We start from the raw sequence: 18,381 nt of genomic DNA on the forward strand, positions 1-18,381 counted from the left end.
TCCAAATGGAGGTAAGATTTCTGGCCCATGCTACCTTTAACCTAGAGGGCTTAGGAACTCCATATAGACCCGACCTGGGGTCAAGAAAAACAACAAACTGAGGGACAGAGTTCTCTTAAGGAGTCTCTCACATCATGTGACAACAGGGATGGCAGGGAAGAAATGGCTTTGTGACTTTTATGACGGGATAGCAGAAAAATGTCCTCTTACGCTGGTCTTACATGTGGCGGAGAAGATTATCTATACACACACACTGATCAGCCATAACACTGTTTGCCAAACATTGTGTGGCAACTGGCACCAAGACTTTAGCTGCAGATCCATAAGTCCTGTAAGTTGCGGATCAGAATTGTTTGTCCAGCACATCCCACAGATGCTCGATTGGATTAAGATATGAGTAATTTGGAGGCCGAGTCACCACCTTGAACTTGTTGTGTTCCTCATACCATTCCTGAACCATTTTTGCTTTGTGGCAGCACGCATTATCCTGCTGAAAGAAGCCAATGCCATCAGAGAATACCCTGTCCATGAAAGAGTGTACATGGTCTGCAACAATGCTTAGGCATGCAGTATGTCTCAAAGTAACATGCACATAAATGGCAGGACCCAAGCAGAACGTTGCCTCAGCTGGCTTGCTTTCTTACCATAGTACATCCTGGTGCCATGTGTAATTCAGGTAAGTAACACTACCAGCCATCCACGTGATGTGAATGTGACTCATCAGACCAGGCCACCTTCTTCCATCGCACCGTGGTCCAATTCTTATGCTTGCGTGCCCAATGTAGGTGCTTTCAGCAGCAGACAGGAGCCAGCATGAGCACCCTGACTGGCCTGCGGTCCCATATAAACTGTGTCTTCTGACACCTTTCTATCAGAACCAGCATTAACATTTTCAGCAATTTGTCACCGGTTCACCGCTTTTCCTTCCTTGGACCCCTTTTAATAAATACTGACCACTGCAGACCAGAGGAGTAGGTCTTCATAATGGTTGAATTGAAAATGTTGGTAATGTTCGTATTGGTCATGACGACCATGATGCTTCCCTTTAAGGGACACGTTATCAGGTTTAATGCCATCCTTTGCGCTGTCACAAAAATCGGAGAAATGCACATTTTTAGGTAATTATCCCCTTTTTTTTTTATTGAACAGGACATTAGAATGATTAGTACTATTAATTTTCATAATAAACATGTCTAAATTGTAATAAGACAAGCTAAATAACAAAACAATTTATTACACAGACAAAGTTTGTAACCGGTGTGCGCTCCGGTGCTTACCGAGATTTGCTTTAGCGTTAGAACATTTTGTCACAGTCCAAACACATGTACGGCTTCTCCCTGCCGTGAATTCCGAGATGTTTAAGGCGGTTCGAGTTACAGGTGAAGCATTTTCCCCACGCAGAACACGGAAACTGTTTATTTCCTGTGGCGGCAAACTTTGAGGACTGTGTGGAACATTTCCCGGCTTTGGAACAGGAATAAGGCTTCTCTCAGGTATGAAATGTTATTGTGAAAGTTGCGGGTAACACATTACCCACGCTCCGAACACAGCAATAGTTTCTCTCCTGAGAGTCCGCTGACAGACGGCAAAATCTCCTTGGAACGAGAATAAAGTCTCCCCAGAGTCAATGCTGAGACGTTTAACGCTTCTCTGGCTACTACGAAATATTTCCCACACTTTTCCAAACTCACGGAAATGGTTTTTCACCCCTGTGAGTCCGCTGGTGAGCTACAAAATTTGACCTTTGTTTGAAACGTTTCCCGCACTCTGAACAGGAATAAGGCTTCTCCCCGGTGTGAATTCTGAGATGTTGAACGAGGTGGGAGTTCCTGGAGAAACGTTTTCCGCACTCCGAACAGGAATAAGGCTTCTCCCCAGTGTGAATTCTGAGATGTCGAAGAAGGTCAGTGTTCCCCTTAAAACATTTCCCGCACTCTGAACAGGAATAAGGCTTCTCCCCGGTGTGAGTTCTGAGATGTTGAACAAGGTGAAAGTTCCTGCTAAAACTTTTCCCGCACTCAGAACACGGAAATAGTTTCTCTCCTGTGTGAGTCCGCTGGTGGAGAGCAAAAGCCGAAGGCTGTGTGAAAGACTTCCCGCACTCGGAGCATGAAAAACGCTTCTCCCCGGTGTGAACGACTAAATGTTGAGTAAGGTGCGCCTTACTGCGAAAACATCTCCCGCACTCAGAACATGGAAACGGTTTTTCTCCAGTGTGAATCCGCTGGTGGTAGGTTAAAGCGGAAAATTGTTTGAAACATTTCCCGCATTCAGAACACGACAAAGGCTTCTCCCTGGAGTGAATTCTGAGATGTTGAGCAAGGTGAGAGCTCCTCTTAAAACGTTTCCCACACTCGGGACAGGGATATGGCTTCTCTGTGTCGTGAATCCCTAAGTGCTGAACAAGCTGCCAGTTACCGATAAAATGTTTCCCGCACTCGGAACACGAGAAAAACTTCTGTTCGGAGTGAATTCTGAGATGTTGATTGCGGTGAGAGCTGCTCTTAAATAGTCTCCCACACTCAGGACAGGAATACGGCTTCTCCCCGGTGTGATTTCTAAAATGCTGAACAAGCTGCCATTTACTGTTGAAACATTTCCCGCACTCGGAACACGGAAATGGTTTTTCACCCGTGTGAGTCCGCTGGTGCCGTACACAATTGAACTTGCGTTTGAAACGTTTCCCGCATTCAGGACAGGAATAAGGCTTCCCACCTTTGTGAATACGCCAATGCCCAATGCCTTCAGAGTTAGAACTTTTCTCGCCGTCCAGAGTGGAGACCGCCGATCTATTATGGATGGTCTGATGTAGAAGAAGATCAGAGTCACTGGTAAACCGTTCCTGACACTCGGGGCAGCTATATGTACCCTCATCGGGGGGTGTTTCACGCTGAAAATGTGTGTTACTGGTTTGGGTTTTATCAGTAGAAGTAGATCCCTTGTGTTCGGTTGGGATCCAATAATCTTCATTGGAAGCGGATTCCTCCTTTACGTGGACAGACGTATTATCCCCCCCGTCGTGCTCTGTGTGCGTATCGGGGGCTGAGACATTTCCGTCTTCATCTGAGGGGGATCCGTCCTCATTACGAGTCGCTGTGAGCTCTGTCTGTGGAGACTCCGCCGGGTCACAAATGTCTGTCTCTTCACATGAGGCGGATTCCTCCTTAATAAAATGAGACGTCTTACAGTCCAGCGGAGAATTAGGGGCTCGATCTCTGACCTCGGACGCGTCTGTCGGAGAGAAATCATCAAATTAAGTGAAGCAGCCGCTTTCCCAAACAAGTAGATTTCAGAGTCTCTTTCAGATAAATGTCTTCTACCTGCGGAGACGCCGCCATTTCTAAATGCTCCCCGTCTGGCAGAATCTGTTTCTCTGTTATACTAATATTTTCAGATTGTCTTAGAAGAGAACGGCGGCCATCACCGCTTTTATGCGTTACTAATATAATTTTATTAGGTTAAAAATTAAATATTTTACGATAAAAAAAAATTGTCTCCCCTAACATTGATCAGCGAGACCAAGCAATAACCAGTGACCTAAAGTGTCACTGATAAGCGATCAGGTAGTAATAATCAGTATTAAATAAAATAAAATGTAATTTTAAAATTAAAAATGTCTGGTTTTTTTTTTTTATTATTATCATAGAAAGTGACGGCAGATAAGACCCATTCAGCCCAACCTTATCCTTGGATGACTTCTCTCTCTAGGACATCTAAGAAGGAGAGGGGTCATCAAGAAATACTCTCCTACTCAATCCCTACGTTCCTCCCATGGGCTAAGGCTCTCCTCCTCACTCATCACCTCTTCCTTTTCCCGTCTACAAGATTTCACTCGAGCTGCCCCATATCTCTGGAATCTACTCCCAAGGAACCTTCAGCATTCTCCCTCCCTCCCAACTTTCAAGAAACTTCTCAAAACCCACTTCTTCAGAGAAGCCGCGCCATCTTATCTGCTAGAACCTCCTTGTCATTGATACAACCGCCACAATTCCTCTCACCCTTTCTCTATGCCTTATACCCCCCCACTACCTCTCGCCCTTTCTCTGTGCCTTATACCCCCCACACTACCTCTCGCCCTTTCTCTGTGCCTTATACCCCCCACACTACCTCTCGCCCTTTCTCTGTGCCTTATACCCCCCACACTACCTCTCGCCCTTTCTCTGTGCCTTATACCCCCCACACTACCTCTCGCCCTTTCTCTGTGCCTTATACCCCCCACACTACCTCTCGCCCTTTCTCTGTGCCTTATACCCCCCACACTACCTCTCGCCCTTTCTCTGTGCCTTATACCCCCCACACTACCTCTCGCCCTTTCTCTGTGCCTTATACCCCCCACATTACCTCTCGCCCTTTCTCTGTGCCTTATACCCCCCACACTACCTCTCGCCCTTTCTCTGTGCCTTATACCCCCCACACTACCTCTCGCCCTTTCTCTGTGCCTTATACCCCCCACACTACCTCTCGCCCTTTCTCTGTGCCTTATACCCCCCACACTACCTCTCACCCTTTCTCTGTGCCTTATACCCCCCACTACCTCTCACCCTTTCTCTATGCCTTATGTTTGTCACCCCATTTCCCTCTAGATTGTAAGCTTGCGAGCAGGGCTCTCTCCACCAAATGTATCGGTTTGTCTTAGTCTGTCAATTTTCGTCTTGTCATATCCCTTGAATTTATGTATTGTATTAAGCGCTGCGTAAACTGTTGGCGCTATATAAATAAAGGATAATAATAATAATAAGAATGTCATAACAACGAGAACTCCTACTGGTCAGAAGTAATCTGATCATCCTTACTGATCGTAATTGTCTCTGCAGCAGAGCCTTCACTGACAGAAACCGACCTGGCCCTTTGACTCGTAGGCCAATGTTATATTTTTTGTTTTATTTGTTTTTAGCATTTTTGAAAGCATTAGGAGAGGGTCAAAGCTGGTTGAAACGTATGTGTGGAACGAGGCAGCCGTCCACCCCATCCTCAAAGCCACCTATGGAAGTTGGGATGCAAATACCAGCAACCTGTCAATAGGTGACTCTCACACGTTGTTGGGTAACAGTGGCCCCGGCTCCTGAGATCTCTCGCGGCTGCCTTATCGCCGAGTATTTATTATACGGACCTCACATTTTACACGTTATTTGTTACAGTGAAGATGCCTTAATATCTACACACAGACCGCAGGGATTAAACCTCTTACCCGGAGAGCCGCGGGGCTGGTGGGTCTCCATCATCACGTCCCTGTAAAGCTCCTTGTGTCCTTCTAAATACTCCCACTCCTCCATGGAGAAATAGACGGTGACATCATCACACCTCACAGGAACCTGAGACACACAATGAGCCGTCACCATCCAGACACACGCCTCGGTGTTACTGTATAACGTCCCGTTCCCAGCAGCGCTCACCTCTCCAGTCAGCAGGGACATCATCTTGTGGGTCAGTTCCAGGATCTTCTGCTCGCGGTTCCTCTCGTGGGTCAGCGAGTGAGGTGGAGGCACCGGGCTGGGGCTCCGGGTCCCGGGGGGTCCGTCTGACACACGGGGGCCGTCGCTGGGTGGGACGCAGTCACTGGGCTTCCTCACAATCATATAATCCTGTATATCGGGAAAGATATTGAAATATCGATGTGCAAAGAAACATCTGAGCTGCAGTTTGTGGACATAACGACATCCATGTTCTGGCCCCAGAGACACCGGCCCCTCACCTCTCCGCTCAGCAGGGAGATGATCTCCAGGGTGAGGCTCAAGATCTTCTCAGCCACCGGATCCTTGTCCATGTTCAGTCCTAAACCGGACTTCTTCCTGGGTCACCGCGTTTGGCGCTCAGACGCCTCCCTGTACCACAAATTCTAATAACGTGACGGCAAAAAAGACAGAGTCGAGGTTTGGATTCCGCTCTGGATGGCCGCGCGGTGTCTGCAGCCAGAGATAGAGAGGAAATCCCTGAGGCCTACAGGTCCCCCTCCATCTTTGGGCTCCTCTCATACCGCGGCTAAACAGAGATCATTCCGGATCACCGCGGCGGCTCGGAGGGAGCAGCGCTTACCGATGGGGCTTCTAACCGTCTAATACATAACAACGGGGAGCTAAACGCCGTCACCTTATTGCAAGCAGGAAAGGAAGAGCTCAAAACAATCAGGCTTCTGACCGAACCTGATAAATCCCCACCGGCTGCATCCGCTAAATCCCTCGCAAGCGATCCAAGCAGTAATTACTCAAACGCACGCGCTCCTCTCCGACTGAGGACCCCTGGTTTGGATGTTCTGTATGCTTATTTTTATTGGTATATTCGTTAGGCCTTTTGATCCACACAGACCTGCCAGGGGTTACAACAAGGAGAGAGTCAGCTCCTGGGCCCAGACTGTGCCTCCCCCCAGCATTTACCTGCACACAGACCTGCCAGGGGTTACAGGGAGAGTGTCAGCTCCTGGGCCCAGACTAACCCTCCCCTCAGCATTTACCTGCCAGCGGTTGTAAGGAGAGTGTCAGCTCCTGGGGTCACGCTGCTCTTTAAATCCCGCATGTGAGTTGCAAACTCCCATAGGCTTCCTCAAGATGCGTTTCTTCTGTGCAATGCGTTACTTCCGGTTTTGCGTTCCGTTTAACTTCCGGTTTTGCGTTCCAAGCCCCTGCAGTACTTCCTGTGAGGATTACCGATTTGTAGTCATTGTTGGGGTTTAAGTCCAAACGGAGATATGGATGATGGGAGTTGTCTCTCTGCCCGGCCACACGGATAGTGGGAGCTGGGATCTTAAGTTCTTGATGGCTGCTAGAGCCCAGTGCATGATGGGAATTGCAGTCTTCCTTTCCTTCATGCTAAACTTGGCATTATCTTAAAGGTGTGTGATGGGAGTTGCAGTCCTTGTGTGTGTTATGAGGCAGAAGCTGGGTGTGTGTGGATTCTAATGGGGTACTGAGGATTATGGGAGTTGTAGTTCTCTTTAACCAAGGTTATGGTGGGTAAAGGTGATGGAAACCCCTTCCTCTTAAAATGAAGGGGGTAGTAGAAGCGTTATTATTACACACTCATCTACAGACTTGTACAGCGGGGCAATTACTTCCAAGGGATCCGTGTATAAAGTGGATATAGAGGCCAAGGGTGATTGTTGTTGACCGTATTTGCATGCGCCTACCCAGAATCCCTTGTGGTTGTGGCAGCAATGCTTCTATTACACCCGTAATTCTCTTTATAAAGCAGTCATGTGACATCTCCAGGCCCTGAGCTGCACAGATAGGGATTGTGGGGATTGCAGATCATTCACAGGCAGCGCCATCCAAATAATTCTTATCATTTAATGAAATCACTAAAATCCTGCTCTGTCTGAGGCCCTCGGGGCCAGAACTGGACACTACAGTAACGGGAGAGCGCAGAGTCAAAGAGACCAAGAGCATAAAGAGTTTGAAGGAGAAGAGGATGGTCCGCGGGGCCGAAAGCAGCAGAAAGCTCCAGTAGGGGGCTGTGCAGATATAGACACTGCCCACAGTGCATTGTGGAGGAGGAGACTTCCCTTCACTTGTTCTGGCAGTGCCCGTTTGCACAGGCTTTGTTCAGAGCCCTGGAGCTGGATCTCAAGGACTCTATCGAGAGAAAGTACCTGTCCTACCATTCGGTACTTTACGGACTTTTTCCAGGAACACACACGGAGAGCGCCATTGACGATGCTTAGCGTCTCATGTGCTGTGTAAAGGACGCTCTATGGTTTGCCAGGAACCGCCTGGTGCTGAGGAGGGAGCAGGTCACAGTCCGTGACTGCCGCAGGCTTATCCACAGCCTGCTGAGAGACTACTCTCTCAAGGACAGTCTAGAGGCTGAAGACTAGCCCCATTCTCCTCGGCCCCCCCCCCATTTCCCCAGGTTATGTTCCACCAAATGCTAACCATATGCGCCACGTCTGGAAATGTAATTGTACACTGCTTCTACTGAGCTTTCCGTAACTGAAGTCGTACTGTAACGTGTATTGCCCTGCGTCGCAGTACTGCTTATCGTCTACCTGTACCGATAATACCGATTTATGTACTCCTGCTAAAACAGGTTGATGTCTGTTTTATCATAATCAGTTTGTATAATAAACTTAAATACAAAAAAAAAAAGAAAGCTCCAGTAGGGTTAGCAGGGAGTTGTGGCCCTTGGATTTAGCAGCGAGGAGGCCATTAGTAACTTTAGTGAGGGGCGTCTCGGTAGAACGCGGAGAGCGGAGTCCGGATTGAAGGCGGTCGAGTAAGGAGTTGGAGTCCAGAAACTTAGTTGGATGCAAACAATTCTTTCTAGAAGCTCGGAGGCGAGAGGAAGCAGAGGGACGGGAGTTGGACGGATAGGACGGGTTTTTCAGGATAGGAGTGATGGTAGCTTGAAGGATGATATGATGGATCCAGCACAGAGGGAGAGGTTGAAGATATGAGCTACTGTATGGATGAGTAGATGAGAGAGACCTGGGAGATGAGAAGGGATTGAGGGGACGCGCAGTCGGACAAGAGGAACAAAGAGGAGCAGAAACTAGTTTAATGTAGAGAAAAGAGCGTTCAGTGGATGAGGGGGAGAGGAGTCAGTGGGAGGGCACGGTCAGAGTGAGGGGGACAGAAGCGAGTGGCAGAGCGCCGCGAGGAACGAGAAGTAACTGAGGCTGCATCCTCAAGATGTATCCCGGGCGATGAGATGATGTTAGATACTTTGAAGAGATTAGTTTATTATGATCTGATTTATGGGTTCTAAGAACGGCCTCGCGCTGTAAAACCTCTCTGCGTCTGCGCCATTCCTCGGTTCTGTTCTAAGGGATTGCTGAGGGGAGGGGCAGTCTGGGCCCCGGAGCTGACACTCTACATTTAACCTCTGGCAGGTCTGTGTGCAGCTGGAAAGCAGAGGTTGATACTAATCAAAGAGTTTGAAAGTTGTTTTGCGTCTCTATCTCTCGTAGGACTGTACGATAATGAGGAAGCCCAATGACCACATACGACCCAACATTAGCCCCAGCCCGGTGCCTCCACCTCACTCGCTGAAAGCTTAATTGCTCAAGGGATTAACCCTTCATATTCCCCCAAGCACTAGCAAAGACTTAGGGTAGGGGTAAAACAGAACTCTCTTTATTGAGGACAGCACCGGTATTTATACGCAGGACATGATAGGATTAAGGGTATAATCTCATCAACCGCCAGCCTGGCGCTTCTATGGCCAGCAATGCCCACCCCACAAAGAGTCATTATTTTGGGGTGATCCCGAGTGAGCGGCGACAGTCCCAGGGTACCAATGGAGAGCTCAGGGTCCCAAGATACTATGATCGAAAAAGCGCCGTGATCTCACGTTGGGACCCTGAGCGACAGTCGGAAAACCCCCGGGAAGATTCTAGTTCCATAGCCGCGGCTAGTAGTCCCCGGTCATAAAGATTGGTAATAAAACCAGGGTTCCCAAACGAACTCTCTCTCCGTGACCACCATGAGTGTCGCCAACCACAAGCTTAACGTAACCATAAAAGAGCGACGAGGGGAAACTGCGTCCGTAGCGACGCTGTTCCAATTGTCGGCGGCCATCGCCTCGGTTCCTAGCCTCCGTGCAGTTCAATGAATGTGGCGCTAGGTCCCAGTCAGGTGCATCAAGCATTTCCTGGCTTGTAGAGCCCCCCCCCCCCCTATATCCGGCTAGTTAATGTGATTCTGGTTCCGGCAGACCAGGTGGGGTTTCTTGGTCACCCTGTGCCCCCCTCCCCCAAATCAGCACAAGGTTACTTAGACATAAGAAGAGACTGGGCAGGAATACACTAGTTCCCCCCTCCCTCAAATCTACCCCCATGAGTTCTCAGCCTTAGAAGGTTACCGTGACGATACAAATAGGAATATTCAGTTATCTTACCTTCTCCAGAGGGTAAGGACATTGAATCCCGGAAACTGAGAGAAATACAGGTTCAGGGGATAGACAAGAGGTTCTCTGTGTGACACCATGAGGCTCACAGGTGGAAGGCTATTGGGAACGTGACTCTCTGCCATCCTTACGCACTACTGACAGGTGTGCAACCAGGTCCCGCTCTAGACCCTCTGAGGATGAGGAAATCTCCCCCTAAACTGTTGGAAGGTAGCTTGCATTTCATGTTAGCCATAACATAAAATATCTCTAGGGACTTCTGTCCCAGCAATGGCTTTGAGACACGCAGAACACGGATTCTTTGGGGTATATATATATATATATTTATACGCACACACACACCAATCAGCCGCAACATTTTATGCCTAATCTTGTGTAGGTCCCCCTTTGGCCACAAAAACAGCCCTGACCTGTCAAGGCATTGACTCCACTAGACCTCTGAAGGTGGGCTGTGGTATCTGGCACAAGACTTTAGCTGCAGATCCTGTAAGTTGCGGATCAGACTTGTGTGTCCGGCGCATCCCACAGATGCTCGATTGGATTGAGTTCTGGGGAATTTGGAAGCCAACACCTTGAACTTGTTGTGTTCCTCAAACCATTCCTGAACCATTTTTGCTTTGTGGCAGGGCGCATTAGCCCTTGGTCTGAAAGAGACCGGTTCCATCAGAGTATACCCTGTCCATGAAAGGGTGTACATGATCTGCAACAATGCTTAGGTAGGCAGTACGTCTGAAAGTACCATCCATATGAATGGCAGGACCCAGACTTTTACACTGCCTACTCTGGCTTGCCTTCTTCCCATAGTGCATCCTGGTGCCATGTGTTCTCCAGGTAAGCCACATACGCGGCCATCCACGTGATGTAAACGTGATTCATCAGACCGGCCACCTTGCTCCATTTCTCATGCTCACGGCTCAACGTATATGCTTTCGACAGTAGACGGGGGGCCAGCATGAGCACCCTGACTCGTCTGCGGCTATGCAGCCACGTACACAACAAACTGTGATGCGCTGTGTCTTCTGACACCTTTCTATCAGAACCAGCATTAACTTTTTCAGCAATTTGCGATCGGTTCACTGCTTTTCCTTCCTTGGACCCCTTTTGATAGGTACTGCACAAGAGCTGCAGTTTTGGAGATGCTCTGACCCAGTGATCTCACCATCACAATGTGGCCCTCGTCAAAGCCGCTCAGACCCTTAGGCTGCCCCTTTTTCCTGCTTCTAACATCAACTTTGAGTACAAAATGTTAACTCTCTGCGTAATATATCCCCCCCCCGACAGGAGCCACAATACCAAGACTATTCGTGTTCTTCCCTTCCCCTGTCAGTGCTCACACTGTTATGGCTGACCGGTGTATAGTTGGTTGCCTGTCTCTAGCAGTAGCCTGTCTCAAAGAGGTCTTGGTAATGGTTGAACTGAAAATGTTGGCAATATGTTTACAGGTCAAGACCACCATGATGCTTCGCTTTAAGGGAAGCAGTATGAGATTTAATGCTATCCTTTGCATTGTCAACCAAAATCAGAGAAATTGGCATTTTTAGGTAATTACCCCCTTTTTTTATTGAACAGGACTTCAGAAAGTAATTAGTAATTTCCATAATGAACTAATTATGTCTAAATTGTAATAAGACAAACAAAAACAATTTAGAACTAAACATTTCCCACACATTTCCAAACTCACGGAAATGTGTTTTCACCCGCGTGAGTCCGCTGGTGGGATACCAGATGTGACCTTTGTTTGAAACGTTTCCCGCACTTGGAACATGAAAAAGGCTGCTCCCCGGTGTGCGTTCTGAGATGTTGAACGAGGTAAAAATTCCTCCTAAAACGTTTCCCACACTCAGAACAGAAATAAGGCTTCTCCCCGGTGTGAATTCTGAGATGTCGGGTAAGGTGAGCCTTACTGCTAAAACATTTCCCGCACTCAGAACATGGAAATGGTTTTTCTCCCGTGTGAGTCCGCCGGTGGTGGGTGAAACTTGAGTAATGTTTGAAACGTTTCCCGCATTCAGAACACGAAAAAGGCTCCTCCCCGGAGTGAATTCTGAGGTGTTGAGTGCAGTAAGAGCTCCTCTTAAAATGTTTCCCACACTCAGGACAGGAATACGGCTTCTCACCGGTGTGATTTCTAAAGTGCTGAACAAGCAGCCAGTTACTGCTAAAACATTCTCCGCACTCGGAACACGGAAATGGTTTTTCACCCGTATGAGTTCGCTGGTGCCGTACAACATGTGACTTGTGTTTGAAACGTTTCCCGCACTCAGGACAGGAATAAGGCCTCTCGTCTGTGTGAATACGCTGATCCCCAACGTGCTGAGAGTTAGAATTTTTCCCGCAGTCCAGAGAGGAGATCCCCGATCTATTATGGATGGTCTGATGTAGAAGAAGATCAGAGTCGCTGGTAAACCGTTCCTGACACTCGGGGCAGCTATATGTACCCTCATTGGGGGGTGTTTCACGCTGAAAATGTGTGTTACTGGTTTGGGTTTTATCAGTAGAAGTAGATTCCTTGGGTTCGGTTGGGATCCAATAATCTTCATTGGAAGCGGATTCCTCCTTTACGTGGACAGACGTTTTATCCCCCCCGTCGTGCTCTGTGTGCGTATCGGGGGCTGAGACATTTCCGTCTTCATCTGAGGGGGATCCGTCCTCATTACGAGTCGATGTGAATTCTGTCTGTGGAGACTCCGCCGGGTCACAAATGTCTGTCTCTTCACATGAGGCGGATTCCTCCTTAATAAAATGAGACGTCTTACAGTCCAGCGGAGAATTAGGAGCTCGATCTCTGACCTCGGACGCGTCTGTCGGAGAGAAATCATCAAATTAAGTGAAGCAGCCGCTTTCCCAAACAAGCAGATTTCAGAGTCTCTTTCAGATAAATGTCTTCCACCTGCGGAGACGCCGCCATTTCTAAACGCTCCCCGTCTGGCAGAATCTGTAAAACTCGCAAGTCTTGTTGGGTAACAGCGGCCCCGGCTCCTGAGATCTCTCGCGGCTGCCTTATCGCCGAGTATTTATTATACGGACCTCACATTTTACACGTTATTTGTTACAGTGAAGATGCCTTAATATCTACACACAGACCGCAGGGATTAAACCTCTTACCCGGAGAGCCGCGGGGCTGGTGGGCCTCCATCATCACGTCCCTGTAAAGCTCCTTGTGTCCTTCTAAATACTCCCACTCCTCCATGGAGAAATAGACGGTGACATCATCACACCTCACAGGAACCTGAGACACACAATGAGCCGTCACCATCCAGACACACGCCTCGGTGTTACTGTATAACGTCCCGTTCCCAGCAGCGCTCACCTCTCCAGTCAGCAGGGACATCATCTTGTTGGTCAGTTCCAGGATCTTCTGCTCGCGGTTCCTCTCGTGGGTCAGCGAGTGAGGTGGAGGCACCGGGCTGGGGCTCCGGGTCCCGGGGGGTCCGTCTGACACACGGGGGCCGTCGCTGGGTGGGACGCAGTCACTGGGCTTCCTCACAATCATATAATCCTGTATATCGGGAAAGATATTGAAATATCGATGTGCAAAGAAACATCTGAGCTGCAGTTTGTGGACATAACGACATCCATGTTCTGGCCCCAGAGACACCGGCCCCTCACCTCTCCGCTCAGCAGGGAGATGATCTCCAGGGTGAGCTCTAAGATCTTCTCAGTCACCGGATCCTTGTCCATGTTCAGTCCCAAACCGGACTCTTTCCTGGGTCACCGCGTTTGGCGCTCAGACACCTCCCTGAACCACAAATTCTAATAACGTGACGGCAAAAAGACAAAACCCCCAAAGAGAGCGCAGCAGCCGTCACATCACTCCTCTCTCCACCTAATGTATCGGTTTGTCTTAGTCTGTCAATTCTCGTCTTGTCAGACCCCTTGAATTTATCTATTGTATTAAGCGCTGCATAGATTGTTGGTGCTATATAAATAAAAGATAATCACCCGGTACAAGGTCACTGTATAGGACGGTCTCCTCCCCCCAACATTTACCTGCACACAGACCTGCCAGGGGTTACAGGGAGAGTGTCAGCTCCTGGGCCCAGACTGCCCCTCCCCCAACATTTACCTGCACACACACCTGCCAGGGGTTACAGGGAGAGTGTCAGCTCCTGGGCCCAGACTGCCCCTCCCCCAACATTTACCTGCACACAGACCTGCCAGGGGTTACAGGGAGAGTGTCAGCTCCTGGGCCCAGACTGCCCCTCCCCCAACATTTACCTGCACACACCTGCCAGGGGTTACAGGAAGAGTGTCAGCTCCTGGGGTCATGCTGCCCAGTGAACCCCAACACCGGACGTAAATTGCAACTTACAAACTCCCTTAGGCTTCTTCAGGATGCGTTTTATGCTATGCTACTTCCGGCTTTGCGTTCCATTTAACTTCCGGTTTTGCGTTCCAAGCCCTTGCAGTACTTCCTGCGCACCGTGAAGCCGCAGACCGTACGCTCTCCTGTGAGGATTACCGGTTTGTAGTCATTGTTGTGGTTTTGGTTTTAAGTCCAAGCGGAGATAGGGATGATAGGAGTTGTCTATCTGCCGAGACACACGGATAGTGGGAGTTGGAATCTTTACTTCGTGATTGGTTGCCCTTTATTGGCTGTCAGAGCCCAGTGCTTGATGGGAGGCAGACGGGATGATAGGAATTGTAGTCTTCCTTTGCTTTATGCTAATCTTGGCATTATTTGAAAGGTGTGTGATGGGAGTTGCAGTCCTTGTGTGTTTATGAGGCAGAAGCTGGATGTGTGTGGATTGTAATGGGGTGCTGAGGATTATAGGAGTTGTAGTTGTGATGGGGGGGATTGAAAGGCATTTGCGGTTATGAGTAGGGAAGGAGGTGAGGGAAGTTTCCTTAGTAAGGGTGAGAGAGGAGTAGTGGGAACGTAGGGCGAGTTTTTGGTGCGGGAAGTCAGACATCGAATGTCTACGTTCAGCAGCGGAGGAAGCAGCGAGTGGCAGAGCGCCGCGGAGAGTGAGTAGTAGTTGAGTCTGCATCCTCAGGAGCAGATGTGGGAGTTACACCATAACATCCAGGATCCCCATCTACGGTATCTATAATCCTGTCACCGTTTATCAGAATCGGTGAATCTCTGCTCTCCATCTATAGTCGTCTGTATCCCGGGCGATGAGATGATGTCACTAACTTTGAAGAGATTAGTTTATTATGATCCGATTTATGGGGTCTAAGAACGGCCTCGCGCTGTAAAACCTCTCTACGTCTGCGTCATTCCAGAAAATCACTAAATCACTCCCTTCCTCCAAGATTTAAGGGGTTGCTGAGACTCTTAACAGAGACCGCTTTCTCCTTGATTTCTCCGTTTCCCTCGTTCCGGGGCAGGATATCGCGGCCGGGGCTCCGTCTGAGGTCTCTGTTTTCTTCCAGTTAGACCCGGACAGTCCCAGAGGCGGCTGCCGAGGGCCCTGATCTGGTCGAGGGGCCAATGCTCCTTCCTCAGTAACCCGGAAGCTGATAGGTGAGTGTCAGTCACGGAGGAGACCGTCCTATACAGTGACCCTGTGCCGGGTGATGTGACGGCTGCTGCGCTCTCTTTGGGGTTTTGTCTTTTTGCCGTCACGTTATTAGAATTTGTGGTACAGGGAGGCGTCTGAGCGCCAAACGCGGTGACCCAGGAAAGAGTCCGGTTTGGGACTGAACATGGACAAGGATCCGGTGACTGAGAAGATCTTGAGCCTCACCCTGGAGATCATCTCCCTGCTGAGCGGAGAGGTGAGGGGCCGGTGTCTCTGGGGCCAGAACATGGATGTCGTTCTGTCCACAAACTGCAGCTCAGATGTTTCTTTGCTCATCGATATTTCAATATCTTTCCCGATATACAGGATTATATGATTGTGAGGAAGCCCAGTGACTGCGTCCTACCCAGCGACGGCCCCCGTGTGTCAGACGGACCCCCCGGGACCCAGAGCCCCAGCCCGGTGCCTCCACCTCACTCGCTGACCCACGAGAGGAACCGCGAGCAGAAGATCCTGGAACTGACCCACAAGATGATGTCCCTGCTGACTGGAGAGGTGAGCGCTGCTGGGAACGGGACGTTATACAGTAACACCGAGGCGTGTGTCTGGATGGTGACGGCTCATTGTGTGTCTCAGGTTCCTGTGAGGTGTGATGATGTCACCGTCTATTTCTCCATGGAGGAGTGGGAGTATTTAGAAGGACACAAGGAGCTTTACAGGGACGTGATGATGGAGACCCACCAGCCCCGCGGCTCTCCGGGTAAGAGGTTTAATCCCTGCGGTCTGTGTGTAGATATTAAGGCATCTTCACTGTAACAAATAACGTGTAAAATGTGAGGTCCGTATAATAAATACTCGGCAATAAGGCAGCCGCGAGAGATCTCAGGAGCCGGGGCCGCTGTTAAGACTTGCGAGTTTTACAGATTCTGCCAGACGGGGAGCGTTTAGAAATGGCGGCGTCTCTGCAGGTAGAAGACTTTTATCTGAAAGAGACTCTGAAATCTACTTGTTTGGGAAAGCGGCTGCTTCACTTAATTTGATGATTTCTCTCCGACAGACGCGTCCGAGGTCAGAGATCGAGCCCCTAATTTTCCGCTGGACTGTAAGACGTCTCATTTTATTAAGGAGGAATCCGCCTCATGTGAAGAGACAGACATTTGTGACCCGGCGGAGTCTCCACAGACAGAGCTCACATCGACTCGTAATGAGGACGGACCCCCCTCAGATGAAGACGGAAATGTCTCAGCCCCCGATACGCACACAGAGCACGACGGGGGGGATAATACGTCTGTCCACGTAAAGGAGGAATCCGCTTCCAATGAAGATTATTGGATCCCAACCGAACACAAGGGATCTACTTCTACTGATAAAACCCAAACCAGTAACACACATTTTCAGCGTGAAACACCCCCCGATGAGGGTACATATAGCTGCCCCGAGTGTCAGGAACGGTTTACCAGCGACTCTGATCTTCTTCAACATTGGACCATCCATAATAGATCGGCGGCCTCCACTCTGGACGGCGAGAAAATTTCTAACTCTGAGGGCATTGGGCATCGGCGTATTCACAAAGGTGGGAAGCCTTATTCCTGTCCTGAATGTGGGAAACGTTTCAAACGCAATTTCGATTTTGTACGCCACCAGCGGACTCATACGGGTGAAAAACCATTTCGGTGTCCCGAGTGTGAGAAATGTTTTAGCAGTAACTGGCTGCTTAGTCAGCATTTTAGAACTCACACCGGGGAGAAGCCGTATTCCTGTCCTGAATGCGGGAAATGTTTTAAGAGCAGCTCTCACCTTGCTCAACATCTCAGAATTCACTCCACGGAGAAGCCTTTCTCGTGTTCCGAGTGTGAGAAATGTTTTAACAGAAACTGGCAACTTATTCGGCATTTTAGGACTCACACCGGGGAGAAGCCTTATTCCTGTCCCCACTGCGGGAAACGTTTTAAGAGTAGCTGTCACCTCACTCAACATCTCTTAATTCACTCTGAACAGAAGCCTTTGTCGTGTTCTGAATGCGGGAAATGTTTCAAATATCACTCAAGTTTCACTCACCACCAGCGGACTCACACGGGAGAAAAACCGTTTCCGTGTCCTGAGTGCGGGAGATGTTTCCGCAGTAAGTCGCACCTTACTCAACATCTCAGAACTCACACCGGGGCGAAGCCCTTTTCATGCCCGGAGTGCGGGAAATGTTTTACCAGGAACTCTCACCTTCTTCAACATCTCATAATTCACACCGGGGAGAAGCCTCATTCATGAGTGCAGGAAACAAAGGTCACATTTTGTAGCCCACCAGCAGACCCAGGTGAAAAACAACTTCCGTGAGTTTGGGTAACTACCTAAATATGCCAATTTCACTGATTTTGGGTGACAATGGAAAGGATGGCATTAAATCTGACAACATGGTGGTCATAACCCATACAACCATTGCCAAGACATCTCTGACCTACTGCTAGAGGCAGGCAACCAACTATACACCGGTCAGCCATAACAGTGTGAGCACTGACAGGGGAAGGGAAGAACACGGATAGTCTTGGTATTGTGGCTCCTGTCGGGGGGTATATTACGCAGAGTGTGAACATTTTGTACTCAAAGTTGATGTTAGACGCAAGAAAAACGGGCAGCGTAAGGGTCTGAGCGGCTTTGATGAGGGCCACATTGTGATGGTGAGATGATTGGGTCAGAGCATCTCCAACGCTGCAGCTCTTGTGGGGGTTCCCGGTCTGTAACGTCAGTAGCTATCAAAAGGGGTCCAAGGAAGGAAAAGTGGTGAAAAAGTTTGTGCTCGTTCTGTTCGTTCACATGGATGGCAGGGTGCGTGGCTTATGTGGAGAACACGTGGAGCGTTACGGTCGCTGTATCACCAATTTTATAATAAACGTGGCGGAAGCGGTTCTAATGCCATTGTGGTATTTTTTCACGTTATGTACCTGGGGAATTACAGGCTGAGACGCCAACCTTGTTAAAGATGGCTCAAGATAAGGTATTTAAAGCCCCAGACGGATCGTGTGTGTGTGTGTGTGTGTGTGTACCATGCAAGTCAGTGACCACGTCTGCTCCTGATTTACCA

The 18,381-nt window shown here is 49.1% G+C and overlaps 2 protein-coding genes across 2 annotated transcripts in view; one reads left to right on the forward strand and one right to left on the reverse strand.

Moving 5' to 3' along the window:
• Positions 1-1,687: 1,687 nt before the first annotated feature.
• LOC149275521 (uncharacterized) lies at positions 1,688-5,764 on the reverse strand. The gene is made up of 4 exons (XM_089504640.1): positions 5,693-5,764; positions 5,394-5,582; positions 5,189-5,312; positions 1,688-3,231 (listed from the first exon to the last, which is right to left on the reverse strand). Exons 1-4 carry the CDS (start codon positions 5,762-5,764, stop codon positions 1,688-1,690), a joined length of 1,929 nt encoding a protein of 642 aa, XP_089360766.1.
• Positions 5,765-15,489: 9,725 nt separating this feature from the next.
• The window catches only part of LOC149275522 (uncharacterized), a 37,458-nt gene continuing 34,566 nt past the window's right edge, over positions 15,490-18,381 (forward strand). The window contains exons 1-4 of the mRNA XM_089504641.1: positions 15,490-15,561; positions 15,672-15,860; positions 15,942-16,065; positions 16,363-17,536. Of these exons, the coding sequence (XP_089360767.1) occupies positions 15,490-15,561; positions 15,672-15,860; positions 15,942-16,065; positions 16,363-17,536 (1,559 nt within the window). The remainder of the gene's footprint in view (positions 15,562-15,671; positions 15,861-15,941; positions 16,066-16,362; positions 17,537-18,381) is intronic.

The sequence above is a fragment of the Sceloporus occidentalis genome, unplaced genomic scaffold (genome assembly GCF_023333645.1).
Source record: "Sceloporus occidentalis isolate IW3139 unplaced genomic scaffold, rSceOcc1.0.p SCAF_282, whole genome shotgun sequence".
Lineage (NCBI taxonomy): Eukaryota > Metazoa > Chordata > Lepidosauria > Squamata > Phrynosomatidae > Sceloporus > Sceloporus occidentalis.